This window comes from Triturus cristatus, chromosome 10 (assembly GCF_964204655.1).
Source record: "Triturus cristatus chromosome 10, aTriCri1.1, whole genome shotgun sequence".
In the NCBI taxonomy this organism is placed as follows: Eukaryota; Metazoa; Chordata; class Amphibia; order Caudata; family Salamandridae; genus Triturus; species Triturus cristatus.
Window position 1 is genome coordinate 1,017,957,726 of NC_140593.1, and position 16,446 is coordinate 1,017,974,171.

Consider the following 16,446-nt stretch of genomic DNA (forward strand, 5'->3'; position numbering starts at 1 on the left):
GGGCGGGGAAGGTACAGTTTTCAGGACTGGAGCAGTTTTAGGCCTCAGGGAGCTGGGTCAGAGTAGGGGTCAGTTGTTGTTGCTCAGGGTGGAGGGGCAGGGGTCATGGTCGGTTTTAGGGTGTTGTGGCAGTTTATAGGGGTCAGGTGGGGGAAAAGGGACAGTTTAAGAACTGGGGCAGTTTTAAGCCACAGGGCGGGGGAGCTGGGTCGTAGTACTTTACGGATGTAGGAGACAGTTTTTAGGGGTCAGGGCGCGGGGCTGAGGTCAGGGTAGTTTTTAGGGGATGGGATAAATTACATTTTTAGGGCTCAGGGTGGGGAAAAGGGACAGTTCTCAGGCTGGGGACTGCGGTATGATCTTTCGCACACGTGTCCCTTTACCAATCGTCTTTATCACGAAATTGTGTGGTAAAGCCATGCGTGGTAAAGGTGCAGTTGGGGTTAAGACCACTAGGGTCAGGAATGCGTTGTGCAGGCATGTGTTGTTCCATCATACAACCCCGCTTGAGGGGAAACATTTCTCCAATTTGGAAGCGCGCCAGCTTCCGGTGTCACAGTCTTTTGGCTATGGGGGATTGACATTCTGCATTTGTGAAGGTGCCGCTGGGTGTCTGAACGCCTAATCTGGAGGGATCAAACCAAGTAACTGTTTCCTTCCGTTTTAGGTGGTCCCGACAATCTAATCAAAGTGTTGCCAGCGGGTGCAACATGTAACGTTGGCTGGTGTAGTTTGAGTGGCTGAGTCACGAAGTGTAGTCAAAACCTGTGATTTCTTAACCATTACAACTGTATGGGGTATGCGATATTGGGAATGTCATTTTTTACGCTAATGTGTTAGCAGGAAAGTGAAATACCTCTAAACAGCCTGGATATATGGTTCTGTTGCTTTTGATGTGGGAGGGATTGCTTCGTTCATGAACACTTCGGGGAAGTACGCACATGGGTTTGCTTGCTGAGGCTGAGGGGATAACAGGGCAAGTAATTACCTATGACTAGTACATATATGTTCATAAAGGTCTGCTGCTAATTGAAGAGTTCGACAATTGCATATAACTGTAAAGCATATATCCGATGTGTATGTCGCTTTGATATCAATGTGTGTTTAATACAAAGAATAGTGTTTTATACATACGGTGTAGAGTCTTTTTGTGGTGTGCTCTGTGTGTTGAAAGGGTGGTGTTGTGCCAATACTTTACACTTTGACCCTGAGGATAAGCCTGACTGCACAGTGCCAAGCTACCCAAGGGCGAGCACAGGTTATCGGACAAGTGTATCGCACTCAAGCTATCTAGGACAGTGAAATCTGTCTGGCTTCGATGCTTCCCAGCCAGCCTGAAACCGCTTGGTCTAACAGCGGTTCTTCTCAAGGTACAGAGGTGACCATTGGGCCTGAAGTTCTTTCTCAATTTGGCAGACAGTACTTTTTTTCAGGTGGTGGAGGTAATGACCTCCACCACCCTGACAGACAAAGTACTGTTCCGAAAGTTTCGTTGGGCCCTGAGTTTGAAAACCTTTAGACTGAAAAAAGTTGAAATTTAGACTTTGGCCTTTAGCTTGACTTTGCCCAAATTTGCTATGACTAGGGTTCGACTGGTGCAGCTGTCCTTTTGAAATAACTCTAAGGTAAGAGGATGGTCAAAGCCGCAGCTACGTGCAGGTTTAGGTAGTTAAAATAAATCAGTTAAAAAAAGGAAGTAATTAATTTCTTTAAAAAAAATAGTACCTATGTGTAAATAAGAAATGCTTTCAAATCAATTGTTTCAAGCTAATTCTTTTCAAACAAAATGTTGTTTTTCATATATGATACTGAAATTCGAATTAAGGACATTTCGCCGTTTGTTTCAAGCTAAAGGAGTGTCAAACCTTCAGCCTGAATTTGCTGGCACATGTTGTTGAGGATCCGTTTTTTAGGTTCAATCCACATCCCCCTTCGGGGGAGCGAGCACGACACATCTCCCCAAAAATGTGTGCTTAATATGAATTATTATATTTTTGGTATTCTGAAAAAGTAGGTTAATTTCTGCAAGCAATCTTCCAACTGAACAGACAATTTGCGAAAATACATTTATTTGAAACATGAACAAAAGCGAACTCAAGTCTGATTTTGGTCTCTAATTTTCACCAATGAAAGGGGTTTTCTTTTCCTAAATTTAGTGTCACAGAACATTGCAGCATGGCAACAAACATGTCAGCAGGGGAACAATAGGACAAACTGTGGAACGCGCAAAGTTGCAGATAGCCTGAGGCCAACAGTCTCTCAAAATAATTCTTGTGTATTCTAGGTACTTCACAGGTCACACGCACAAGCAAACACGTTGACGGTACACAAAGCAGCTTGGAAAGTACAAAATGGCTTTTATGCCAGAGTGAATGCTGCAGCTTTAAGTCGAGTCTCACTCAGCAGTTTCTTTTGCTGCTCGCGTTAGTGCTTCACATTTAGAATAATATTGCTTAGGTTGACGAGGGCAGACCAGAGAGTTCTTCGGTACTTCTCTGTTTCCGCTGCATGTGGTGTAACTGGACATTCTATTGAATCCAGTGATGATCCCGCACATTAAGGCTTCTGTGATCCAAGGGCTGTGAAGTGAGATGCCCCTGCTGTGCATACATATTAACAAAAAATATAAACAATTTAGAGGCGAGACAAAAGAAAAACCTGTGAATTCTGGAATCCAGGGGAGAATTTGTCAGCAGAATTTCCTCTTTCATTGAGATTACATTCACCCTGGATTTCCCAAATGTAACATTTTCGCCAGAAATCTGAGGACATTACAATAAAGCCAACTCAAAATCAAGCCCTTTGTTAACGAGAATAAAATATGGGGCACAAATCAAGTGTCCAGTTTTAAAAACACATTTCTTTTCCATTTTTAAGTTCAGAGTTATTATTTTTTGGTCAAACTTGTGTTTATTAGGTTTCAGGTAGATGGTATTACATGAAACAAAAGTCACAACGGTGGTAACCCCACATTGCAATTAGCAGCATCTTGAGAAAACACAGTTTGTAGCACAGTGTGGGAATTAGTGTCGAGCTGAAATTGGTACATGGGCAATACATACATTGCAAACAATAAAAACAGTAGCCAGTAACAAAACAAAAACAGTGGGGTCCAGTGTGTTGGAATGCTTGATCGTGGAGCTGTGTAGGCAGACAAGAAGCTATAGGAGTTGGTGGAGCCATAGTGTGAGTACCAGAAGTGGCGAAAGAGATAGGGGAGGCGAAAGGATGAGGTCCACCCTGGGACTACAATTGAAAAAGATGCAGCGTCCTCGTACGTGTAGGGCAGGCCATTAGTGGTAGGTCCTTGGACAAATACAACACCAATGGGCCGAAGGCACTTCAAAGTCGTATGCCAGTCTGTAAAGGACACAGCATTGCTATGATTTAAAACAATAGGAGTGCACATTCACTTACATCTCTATCTCCCCACAACCTCTCAAAAGAGGTGCACTTTCACTAAGATGGAGTAAAAGGTTGGCTAACCTATTGCAGACACCAGCCTCCTCCCCTTCAAAACTACACTCTAATTCAGTCTCTGAATCCTACCTGTTATTTATGATAAATTGTCAACAAAAATATTAAATGCATAGTACAAAACACATACATTACAAAACGTTTACACAAATACCACTTGTTCTGTTTTTTTTTTTTTTGCTTTTTTTTTGCAATAAGTACTGGTGGCAACAATACTCCCCATTACTGAAGGATAAAATTAACTCCTACAGGTCTCTGTCAGTAAAACATGTATCATCTCGAACAGAAACCATTACAGGAAGAAATACCTCCTCATCAATTGTGGTAATAACCACCCCAAAAAATCTGTTGCTATTCTGGGTTAAGTATTGTCAACAAATACTAAGGTTAAGGACAGTGAAGTGGTTTTCTATAACTGCTCTTGCAATTTACACACTGCTTCTGGCCACTGGTCTTTCTCACTGCAGAAGGCACCTTTTTATCCTTGGTTGTAACTCTTTCGCTGCTACAAATCATGCCTGTAGGACGAAATGCTATATTCTACCAGGGTATCTTTACTGGCGGTAGGAAAACCCTCTAAGCTGGCAGTTTGTTTTATAACTAAATAAACACTGGCAGAATTTGCTTGATGATAACGTACAGATTTGTCATCAATTTATGTGAAATTAGCATATATTTATTAAAATTCAAATCATCATTTATTCCTTGTCCTGTACCAAGCATAATGAGAACATTCAGGAATCCCATAAGAAGTATACAGTCTGATTTAAAAAACACAATATAACACCTCCTGGCCTTCCTGTAAATAGTGTCTCTGGTAAGACAGAGCTTTCTGGTGCCAGTGGTAAAGATCTTCTAGAAGGAGATAATCCCACAAGAGATACACTGGAAAAATATTTAAAAAATCCTATACAGAGAAAGAGACTGTGACATGTTAGGTTCACTAATGTCGGAAGAATGCTTTGCGCCAGTCCTGGTGAAGGTCACAATTGATGTTCACTGACCAAAACATACCAACAGCATCCTACCAGAGACACAGACATTTCCTCATAAAATTAAAATGCAAATACCACTAACTGAGATAGTGGGCGCAGCCCACAAAAATAAATACCTCAGCTCTGCATAAGGGCACTGGTAAAAAGGTCAATGTACAAAACATCTGCTACACGTGCTTACATTTAAGCACATTTCCCAGAATAATGTTGATTTGTTGCGGTAGAGCATATTTCCACTCATTCACCACAGTTGGGGTTTCGTCTGTGCAGTATTGTTCAAACTGGAGTTTTACTGTTTGTTTGAGGGCATGAGTGACCAGACATTTGTTTTGCGCTTCTTCTCTTGAAGAGTGGAGAGGCGAGAAAAAGGAGTAAGGTATTTTACAAAACCATTCCCTGTGACTACTTTTTCAGATACATACCATTACCTCCCTTGCCATTAACTATTCTACCTTGGCATTTAAACCACATCTACCATATCATTGTCAGCCAATTTTGTAACAATAAATTTACCATAATATTAGCATGATGCATTTGTTTGACCTTTACCTCATCACTAATTCCTACAGCTATTCCTGACCTCTCACAATGTTAAGGGCTTATTTACAAGCCCCTTGCGCCACTTTTGCGTCATTTTTAACATGGGAAAAATGAAGTGCGGTTGGCGCAAGGGGCTTGTAAATAAGCCCCTTAGTGTCTACGAATTATTTTCGAAACATTCCCTTACCTTAACTGTATTGCTCTTTAAATACCATTCCCTTACCATAACCCTACCTCTTATCTGTAAACTAACATAAGTATCTAATTATGTGTGCTTGATTATGTTTTTATCAATCCTTTGTCAGTAAAAACTGTAAAATGTGTTTTGTCAATTAAATTAACTGATGTTAAAGAAAATAAATTATTTGAGGGACCCTCATCATCAAAATATTTCTAGTTCTAACTTTGATAAATAGTAAATGCAGAATTATTTAAACTAAATTAAATGTCATTTTTATAAAATATGTACTCATCCTAATTCTAAATTTAACTCTAACCAATGTTTTATTTAAGATGATTTGTTGATATAAATTAAATCCATATTTTTAAAAAAAGGAAACGTTACTCTAGCTCTAATAGTATCCCTAACCCAAACCTCCAACCTTACTTCAAACAATGAACAATATTTTTAAATTGTATTTATTTTATTTATTCTCAGTTGTCACCAGAACACTAAACCTAACTGTAAACTATGTTTTCTTTATCTTAATCCATATTTTAATTATGTTGCAATTGTATAAACTAAAATGAATGAATAATAACCCCTTTTTTCATACGTAAGGTAATGGTGAACAATGTAATGGTGAAAGAGGTAATGGTTAATGCTGTAGAGGTACGTTTGTTGTGGTTAAATTTGAGAAGTTCAACTTTCTTGCCCTACCTTCTTTTATTCGGTACTGCTGTTCTTTAACCGTGGCACTTTCTCCATTCTGAAACATGTCTACCATCCTCACATAGGTGTTTTTTTTGCGATCTCACACATCAAAGACAATTCAAACTTCACTCCTTTGATCTATAACACTATGAGCTTTAAAGTGGTGACCATCCCTGCTGTGGCTGGCAAGCAATTCACAGTTTTAGTTGTAATAGTACTTCCGTTTGTTGAATGTACTGATGGATCCTGAAGCCCATTTTTGCCTGACCTTAACCAATTTTATGTTTTCCATAGTGAAACACAATTGCACCATTAGCTGCAACAAATACATAACCAGACTATTTATTGCTCCTTATATCTCTCTTTGCACCCTGGTGCTTGCAACTCATCAGTACTTTGACACTCAAAGTATTTTACTTAGATGGAAAATTTAGAAAGACATAAACTGCGAGTATTTCAAAATATTTCTTTGAGGTCTACCTTCCATGATTAAAAAAAACAATGAAAAAGCACTCATTCTACTTCTCGAGTCCAGAGGGATCGGGTGATGGCACATTCCATAATATTGGGGCTAGGTCAGTAGCTTACATTAGCTACCTTGTCGGAAGCTGTGGATCTGTGTAGAGTATTTTTTTAATTGTTCTTCGCTCTCATCATCTCCATTGTGTTTCTGGTAATGTTGGTAAAGTTTGCCCCCTCTTGCAGAGCTGTCACCTTCTTTCGCAGGTAAAACTCCATTGGACAAATTGAGCACAGTAGCAGTTAGAGTGTTAATATAATTTTTTGCCAATGTGAGTGTTTCAATTTTGGACAGCTTCTTCTCTGCCCTCACATGAGGAATAACTTCTCGTAAAGCTTGGAAGGCATTGTTGAGTTTGTGCATGCGCTGCCTTTCGCGCTCATTGCTTTCCAGTCGCCGCGTGGTGTGTTCCTTTACCTTAGATGAGTGTTTCTTGCGCTTTACGGATACTCTACCCATCTCTTTTACGTTTCCCTTGCATTTTTGCTTGTAGTCCGAACATTTCAGTACTTCAAGCTGGTCGGTTGCTGGTCCGTCATATGGTAGGTCCACTGCGTCAGGTGCAGCCCTTTGTTTCCTTGCTTTAGTTTTTGACTTCATGCTTCAACAGGGTGCAGACTTAGTGGCAGTGGTCATGTGCTGTAAAAAGAGATCAGAAAGTTAGATATGAATTTGTAACTGCTTACTACAGTAAGTCTGAACGACAAAGGGATAACATCAGGGGCTGCTCTTCCAATAAGGCGGAGGAGCGTCACCCCACTGCTCTCATAGCAGTGGAAAAGGAAAAATAAAATGATAATACTAAAGTTATTATCATTTTATTTTTCATAGCTACGGAGCTAGGTTGGGGCGGGGCGTGGCTGGTGTCACAGGGAGGAGGAGTGGTTTGTGCAAATAAGTGCGCATAGCGGTTTGGCCGGCCGTCTTCGGCTGGGCAAACGAACATGCACACTTAGCTGTTCTCCACCAGGCTGTAATGCACAGCCTGGGTGGAGAACATGCACTGGCTCCCAGTCCCTGTCTAAGCACCGAACCACAGCGCTTAGACCAATCATGACGCTGCTGTCATGCTGGTGACAACAGCGTTGTGATTGGCTTAGGGGAGCCTGTGTGCTTCCTGCTTACGAGACTCGGAGTCAGGAAGAGAAGCGGAGGAGAGACAACAGAGGAGAGATGGCAACTGTGAAGAGGTAAGTGTTTTAAAAAAAAATATTTCGGGGCAGATCTACAAGAAAGTGCCGCAGCGCGGCACCGCAAGCCCTTTAGGTGCGCCACGCTGCGGCACTTTCAAAGCACAGGAATGCGACATATTTCCAATAATATGTCGCATTCCTGTGCTCTCCCCTGCACTGGTGCACAAACAGCTGCCATGCGCCGGCGCAGGCACCCTTACACCATGGTGCAAGGATGCCTGCGTCATGGGGAGATTGTTTTTGTGCAGGAAGGGGCACCTTCCTGCACAAAAACAATCACTACAGGCATTTTCCTCTTTCAATCAGTGCTGTAGAATGCAGCACGCATTGAAAGAAGAAAAAACGAGGAGAAATTAAAACATTTCTCCTTGTTGTGCCTTGCTACGCCACCCCTAAGGTGGCGTAGCATTCTAACACCTTTCCAAGTTTAGGATTCCTTGTAAATCTGGAAATGTGTCAGGTTCCACGGGTGTTGCGTGGGAACACCTACAGCAACACCTATGGAACGCCCCTTTCACGCAGAGTGTTGCATGTAAAGGGTCCGTATTTACAAAGACAGGAAAAGTCACACAGGGTGGCTTTTCCTGTTCTTGTAAATATGGGGCAGTGAAATGCGCCGCCAGCACATCACGAAAAGTGACGCACTGGTGGAGCAAGGAGCTTGTAAATCTGCCCCTTTGTTTCTTTCAACCCCAAAGCCTCGCCACCCCTCTGCCCTACCAGCAGCCACTGGATAGCATAGCAGACCTGTGCCTACTTGGTACAAGTGCAACGTTTTAATCCCTGAAAGCCACAAAACACCCATTACTAACTGCAGAACACCCACCTTTACTTTTAGAAATGCCTAACTTAGCTTGTAAAAGCATGTTTATGTAAGTTTGGTTGAGTTTATTTTTACTTGGCGACTCCTGATCAAAACTGTACCAGTGGTAAATTATGAGTGCAGGAGTGCATTACAAGTTTCTTGCCACAATTGCCAGGGATGAACATTCCTTGCTTTGAAAAGGTTTTAGGAGCACAGAGACAGTATCAATTCATAATTATTGTCATGTGAGGACATATGAGCAAGACAAGCTAACAGTTTCTTTATATAGACCATTTATTTCCATGTGTATCACCAATAAGCTTTGCCTATTCGTAAAAAGTGGGATCTAAGGCTACTTGTTGCTGCTTGATGACAGGGTCTTTATTGAAATGGGCCAGTGTGAATGTGCACCAATTAACTCGTGTTGAGAACAGCATGCGTGCAAAAATAAAGGAACTACACCAACGCAAGCCAAAAAGGCACTGAAAAAAGCTACAAGTCAGGGTAAAATTCAAGATTAGAAATCATGACCAGGACTACAGATATCAAAAAAAGGAATTCAGAAAGCAAGAAATGAAGAGCAGGGTATACGCAGCATACATTGGGACATCAAACTACTCACTGGCAGACAAAATTACTAATAAAATCTCAAGGATGTTTCTAACAAGCACTGGGACAACTAATACCCTGCTGGCACATGGAAACAAGAACAAGGATTAGGGCCAAGGATACAGATGGAAAAAGCAGGCAAAGGTAAAACACAAGGTTGGTGCCAAGTCAGAGAATAGGTGTCAGCAGAGGCTTAAAACGGAGAGAACATGAATACAGGATGCATGCCGGAAAGTCAAGTCAGAGAAATAGGCAGAAACAGTGAGACTGTGAGGCAAAGGAGCTCACAGATAAATCAGAACGCTGAACAAATCTGCAACAGCAAACAAGTAAGAAATAAACTGAGAGCTTCCAGCTAAAATAAAACACTGCACAATTCATCCAAAGAAACAAAAATAGCTGGAATAAAACAATTTGTAGTACATTATGTAGAATTACAGTAGTACTACTTACCTGGCTACAAAATGCAATTTACAAACCTAAGAGCGTAAATTTCCATCTCCACCTCTCCCATCTTTTCCATGGGGAGATTCAAATGTAAGTGCACTACTAAGGGGTCGATTACGATGTGGTTCGGAAAAGCTCAGAACAGGATTCAATTTGTTGAAATCCGATTCGGAAGCCTTGTTTCCGACCAACTCAGGAACATTTCCACAGGACCAGTTTTGACGTTCTGAAACTTTTTGGACTGTTCAACTCAGTTCCGAACAGCATTCGGAATAAGCGAGTCATTCAAAGCCGACTCTTACAGGTCTACAGACCACGTCTGTGACTGAGTGATAAGGATGTCGGATTCGGACAGCCTTTCCGAATCGGTTATTCCTCCACAGATCGGCTGTCGGAATCTGACGTTGGGGCCCGTAGCAGGCCCCCCTACACCCAGGGGCCTCTGAACTGGGTACGTGGGGGTACCATGGGTCCCCCCTTTCCAATCATGCACAGTGTGGCAGGCACCTTGGGGTGCCCGCCACAGGTTCCACTATTTTCCTAAATCACCGCTTCCTTCAATGGGAGGCTGACCGAACGGTGTTGGGAAACATCATAATCGTTCAGACGGACTCTCAGAATCCGTTTCGGTTGGAAACCATTCCGAAACCGATTCGGTTGGAATGGTTTTGAACAACATCGTAATCGACCCTTTAGTAGTAAATGCTGGAGGAATCAGTGACAGTGGATGGAAAAAGACCATAGTTACTAGTAAATGGGAATGGTTTAGTAAGACATAAGGAGGGATTTTCTGAGACTTAAGTAAGGGTTCAGGGAGGAACATGCACCCACACACAAAACGAGTAAACCCATTGCTATTCACAAAATTACTATTACTACACCTAAAAAGGCACCAAAACAGTAGCAAATGTACTCCAGCTCAGAGCTAAAGTATGTCCAGCACCAAAAATGATACTGCAACACCCTCCCGTAGAATATAATAGAGGTGGAGACTTACAATAAAACCCCATAAGAAATAATGTTAAATTAAAATATTTAAACTAGTTAAAAATACAAATACATTTAATTGAATATTACAAAAGATATCTGAAAATAAAACATATTTATTATTTTATTCTTTAATATTGGAATAACCTTCTTTATATAAAAAATAATATTTCATTATATTTTCTTAAAATATAATTAAATTACATAAAATTAATTCTATTCACCACTTTTAGTCATTTCTACCACATAATAAAGATATAAAAATTAAGAAGTTAATAGTGCTGTAGCATTGTTCTACTTTGTTAGTAACATATGGGGGAAGTATTAGTTTCCAGAAGATTACTAAAATATTTTTTTTTAACAAATTACTTAAAACTATTTAACTCTTTTAACTGATTTCATTTAATAATATGTCCTATGGTGTTTAATTTTACCACCCTTCCACCCTTATTTTCTATGGAATGGTGTTACAGTATCAGTGGTTGGCCATGTGTGGTGCAGGCCTTACTACCGCTCCTTTTCGGCAGCAATAAATGATACATTTGGCTCCACCCTCATTTTCTGCAGGTGAGTCTACACTTGTGCGTAACTGTACACTTGGATTTTGTGAATAGGCCAAAGTAGGGAAATAACTCAAAAGAGTAGAAGTAAATTTACTACTCGAAAATCTACTTGAGTAGATCTCCCTTTGTGAATAGGCCCCAAAGTGTTTCTAAGAACTACACCAATAGTTGTGCCTCCCTTCCTAGAAAGTGACTCATTGTATGTAGACTGGTACCAGCGGAGTCACAAAGCACGATAACCTTATAAACAGCAAAAGTAATTAACCGAGAAGTCACTTCTAGACTGATCCTTGGCACAGAACCATAACACACCGAAGTTTGTTGTATTCACAAAAAAATGTTTATTTATATTGTTGCTTTAAATTTATTTTCAGCCAAAGTTCATAAGAAAAGTCGAGGTACTAAGTGTGAGCAATTTTTCACACTATGCTGATCATCAATATGGTGTAATTCAAACACAGACAGGATGTCATGGGAGCTTCAATCAGTCATGACAGCAGATAGCTTCTGAAAATGTACACATATCAAGGTATTATCTTGTTTCCATGTGCTCCAAATTCAGTAATTGCACTTTGAAAAGACACAGGCAATGACAATAGGTCTGGCTTATGAAAGAAAGTGCATTTTGTATCACTGATGGGTGTAGATACTCAAAAACCATCATTATTTACTCTGTCCCTCATCTTTGCACTCATGCATGTATTCATCAATCCACTGACTCATCCTTTCAGTCATCCTCAGAGACAACTATGACAAACATTTTGGATGATGTCGATTTTATTAAGATAGATTATATATGTAATGCCACAAATTGCACGTTCTGCATTTGGCCCTATCTAGATGAGATATTGAATGTTATCTGTGATGGTCTCTTTTAATGATTCTTATGTATTCGACAGCACAATTCCACTTTTGGTCCTTTTGTTATATAACCATTTTAGCCTATGGATACTCAGAATGTTAGCATTAGGTTTTTCATTAATAAATCTTATGCATTTGACAGCACAATTGCACTGTTGATTATTATTCCATATAATCATTTTAGCCTATGAATACTCAGAATGTTAACACGTTTTTCGTTACATTCATTTTATTAGCATTTTCTGAAATCTGCTGATTCGTGTTGCTCGTGTTTTCTTATGATTTTAATTAATCTTTGCAGTAAAGATTATTCACAGGAAATGTTACCTTCAGAATTGGATAAAATACACCGCAGGAAAACGTTAAGAGCAAAGTCTACAGCAGTAACACTGCCTCTTCTTTCTGCCGCCACTTTCTCTCCCTGAGGCACCAACCTTCCTTACTTGCAATAGTTCATCAAATTGCATTCATGCAGTGTATTTGTTTCAAGTAGTTCCAGCAACATACACAGCAGTGAAATGATACCTGGGCGGGTGACCAGGGCCGGCTTTAGGATGGTGCGACTGGTGCGGCCGCACTGGGCGCTGACCTAGAGGGGAAATGGGCACTGACCTCTGGGGGGCGCTGCGCTTAGCAATAACTTACAATTCAAAAGCACCTGCTTCAGAGTTCCTTATGAGTCAAGGTTTCCGGCAGCAATATAAATGTCAAGAGAACTCTTGTGATTAATATTTCTGCTAGAGAGAGATCGGAGTTTTGTCTGTTGGCAGGTTTGACTTGCCATAAAGTAGCGCAGAGGGTTAATATGCCTGCTGTAAAGAATAGATCTGTATTTTATGTGGATAGCTGAGTAGATTAGTACAGCCATACTTTACCAGTTCTTTAAAACAAATTAAATGTATGTGAGAGAAGGGGCAATTGAGAGATAAGGGGGTGTAAATTTGTGGAAGCGCAAAAACTAATGCTATGCAGGAGCAGGCGTTAGAATGGCACACAAGGAGAAATGCTTTTATTTCTCCTTGTTTTTGCTTTTGCTATGTGTGCTGCATTCTGCAGCATACATAGAAAGAGCAAAAATCCATTAATGATTGTTTATGTGCAGGAATGTGTCCCTCCTGAGCATTAACAATCATTAAATAATGATGAACTGTTACTTCTATATGTGCTGCAGAATTCAGCACACATAGAAGTAACAAATAGCCACTATGGATTGTTTATCTGCAGGAAGGGACACTTTCCTGTACATAAAAAACCATTTCCTGCAATGCAGGCACCCTTGCACTACTGTGCAAGGGTGCCTATATTGGGGAAACAGCGTTTACAATGCAGACAGAACTACACAGTGCCATTACAACGCAGGCACTACAATGAAAGCATCGTTACCCTGCGTTCAATTAAAACGCAAGTCGTTACAACAACTTGCTTTAGGGATCACATTGCTAGATTTTAAATCCAACATATTCCCTACTGTTGCACAGACTGAAGTTGGAATAGTAAAATATACTGTTACAAAGTCCAGCACTTACCTAAGGCAAGTCATTGTAACTACTTGCGTAGTAATGGAACGTGTCATAACAACGCGTTTGTTGTAGTGCCTGAATTGTAAAGGCATGCGCTGTAAAAGCATGCGTGAATATGTCATACATCCGTACGTTAGTGCTAGGCATCTAATTTCAGTGCTAGCGCAAGGGAAAACACAGTAGTGCGCCATATTGTAGTAAATATGGCGCATGCCTGCATTTTGAAAATGTTAGAGCGTGGCGCTGCCAGATGTGGGGTGAATCCGCGCTTCGACATTGTCTACTAAATATGCCCCATAATTTATAATAAAATGAAAAATGGCTTCAGGTACCAAAATGCAAAAATAAATCTAGTTTGGACACAGTACCTGTACATGGAGGTGGGAAATTTGAAAGCTACGTTGCTATGGAACTGTCTCAACAGTAAATAACTAAGGTTCCAAAATTCTGGCACCAATGAGTCCTATGCTAGCTTGCAGGCACTCCAAGCCAGATGGCAACAAAGCTCAGCCCTCAATGAAGTTGGTGAAAAGATATATACTCTACCCTGCCTCAGAATGCCCTATGTATAAGGGACCCCCAGTATTTTGGATTGCTGGCTGATTTACTCCACGTTTGTGCAGCTTTCTGTCCATGATACTACCAGCCGCAATGAGGGACAACTGAAGACATATGCTCAGATGGTCGAATGGTACGACCTCCCTCACGGACAGTTCCTACGACATAGACAAATTTGAGAAAGCGGTGGTCAATTCTGGAACCTGCGGGATGGGGAACCCCCGACATATCCAGTGTTACACACGTTGTTACGCATGGGGGCCGGCAGTCATCTAGTCACGTGGCACTACAAAGCGATCCGGGAATTGACGGACGTTTTCCTGGACGGGCTCCGGGGAGCGTGGGAGGATGATGCGGGCCGAGCGTTCCACGACACAGAGTGGCGCAAGGCTCTGGAATTCCCCAAAAAGGTGTCCAGAAACGCGCGATTCAAAAACATACAGTTCAACATCCTGCACCGAGCGTACCTTACACCGGACAAACTCCACCGGTTCTACCCCGATACGCAATTCCGATGTCCCTGCTGCCAATTGTTAGAAGCAGACTTCAAACACATGTTTTGGACCTGCCCATCCATACAACGATTTTGGGGTAGGGTGCACCAAATGCTCCGAGTGACGACTGATCTCCCGATCGCCTCTACGTGGGAGGCGTGTGCTTTGGGGATATCCCAGAAAAAGAAAACCGCAAAAGTACAATGGAAGTTCCCTTCCCTGGCTATCCTCTTAGCGAAAAGGAGCATAGCTATGCACTGGAGGGCCCCGGCGGGACCCTCGGAAGCAGCCTGGACGGGAGCGCTACTTAAATGGGGCGCGGCGGAGGAGGAGACACTCAGAGAGGAAGAGGCGAGGGGTACCCGTAAACATCCAATATCCATGGAGTGGGCACAACTCCTAATACATTTCAAACAGCAATGCGCAGAAGGAGCAGCACAGGACTCGACACAGCCCATCTCCTGCACTCCTCCCGCTCCCCCCGCCACTCAAGACCCAGGGATAATGGCAGACGTACAATAGACAAGTAGGGAGCTTCACCAGGGGAGGCGAGCGGAGGCCCCAGCCTTTTTCGTGCACCCGCACACCGGCCCACTTTCTCCCTGGCTTACCCCAGAACGTGTCCAACACACCTACTCTTAATCAGTGCACCGACCGCAGTGGCAGTCTTTCCAAGCCCGCCCTACACCTTCCCCCCGCTCATGATCCTCTCATTAGTTTCCCTTCTCCCCTTTTTCGTTTCTTCTTCCTTTCCATGGTCTTTTCCTCTCCTCCCCACAGTTAGAAGTTGAACCCATCGGCAGTTCAAATACCGATGCACTAGTTAACGAAACAGTTGAGCACATTCGTCATAAGGGAGGAGCTACACAGACAGTAAAGGGGAGACCGAGCTGACCGTAGATGACACGTGACACATCGGTACAGTCGTGACGATCCATGTGACGGTCACTTGGAACGTATCAGTAGGAGACATGTGGATTTAGTAATATCAGGAGGTTCCAGGGACAAAATAACTACTGTAACCACCCTTGTAAACAGAAATGTTCAGTCACAATGATGCACAAAATTGGTTTGTATGTAATACAGTTGACATGCATTGTGGACAGTTGTACACAAAACCCTAATAAATTTTTTTTAAACATAATGATACTACCAGCCGCAAGACATTCTCCAGTTCTAACTAGACCCCACAGCAGAACCTCCCAAAATTACCATTACTGTAATATTCCTTCCTTTTTGTCCATCGCACATTCTGCAGAATTCTCTCCTTTCAGGCTCCTGAAGCCCTCATGCTTCTGCAACTCTCTCACCCTTCTTGCAATCCACTCTTACCTTGCCCTTCCTTCTGGATGCTGCGGCACTCACCCCTTCAGGGTGCTTGCAGCATTCTTTACACCAGTAGTCATACAGGGACCCCTCTCTCTGGGCTTATTATATCTGTCAACTGACCCTATGTTCAAGAGTAAATTTCAGCCAGTACTATTTTTGGCCAATATCACTAAGCATACTGTGACTTATAAAGTGAAATTACAAGTCAGAGAATATCTAGTGCCATTGCCTAAAACAGTATTTGTTGAAAGTTATCCTTGCTAGCAAGCTGGAAGCTTTGCTTTAGGTTCTTGAGGCAACCCTTCATTCTGATTTTTGAGTTCCGCTTGAGTGAACTTCCTCTTGATTGGAGAACGTCCTTACCACACACTCTAAATTCTGGCCCAGATCATCCCTGTTTTGTGAGCATGCTGCCTCTGCAACCTGTGTCACTTTAATAACATTATAACAACAGTAGGATCAGTGCAGCTCAACATGATGACAGGACCAATGTAATTTACACTTATTCCATGCTCTCTTGTTCCCATGGTTTTGCATACTGTCTCACACCTACACTTTCCACACAGGCCTGCACCTCATAAAATTAGAAGCTTTTAACCTGCCTTGTGAACTTGTGATAGTAGCTTTGGCTCAGTTCTCCTGTGCTCCACAGTCCTGTCCCTTATTTTGTTAAT

The 16,446-nt window shown here is 41.8% G+C and overlaps 1 protein-coding gene across 1 annotated transcript in view; it reads right to left on the reverse strand.

Moving 5' to 3' along the window:
* Positions 1-6,375: 6,375 nt before the first annotated feature.
* The window catches only part of BHLHA15 (basic helix-loop-helix family member a15), a 96,435-nt gene continuing 86,364 nt past the window's right edge, over positions 6,376-16,446 (reverse strand). The window contains exon 2 of the mRNA XM_085629009.1: positions 6,376-7,045. Coding sequence (XP_085485135.1) covers positions 6,476-7,006 — 531 coding nt within the window. The 5' untranslated portion in view covers positions 7,007-7,045 and the 3' untranslated portion in view covers positions 6,376-6,475. The remainder of the gene's footprint in view (positions 7,046-16,446) is intronic.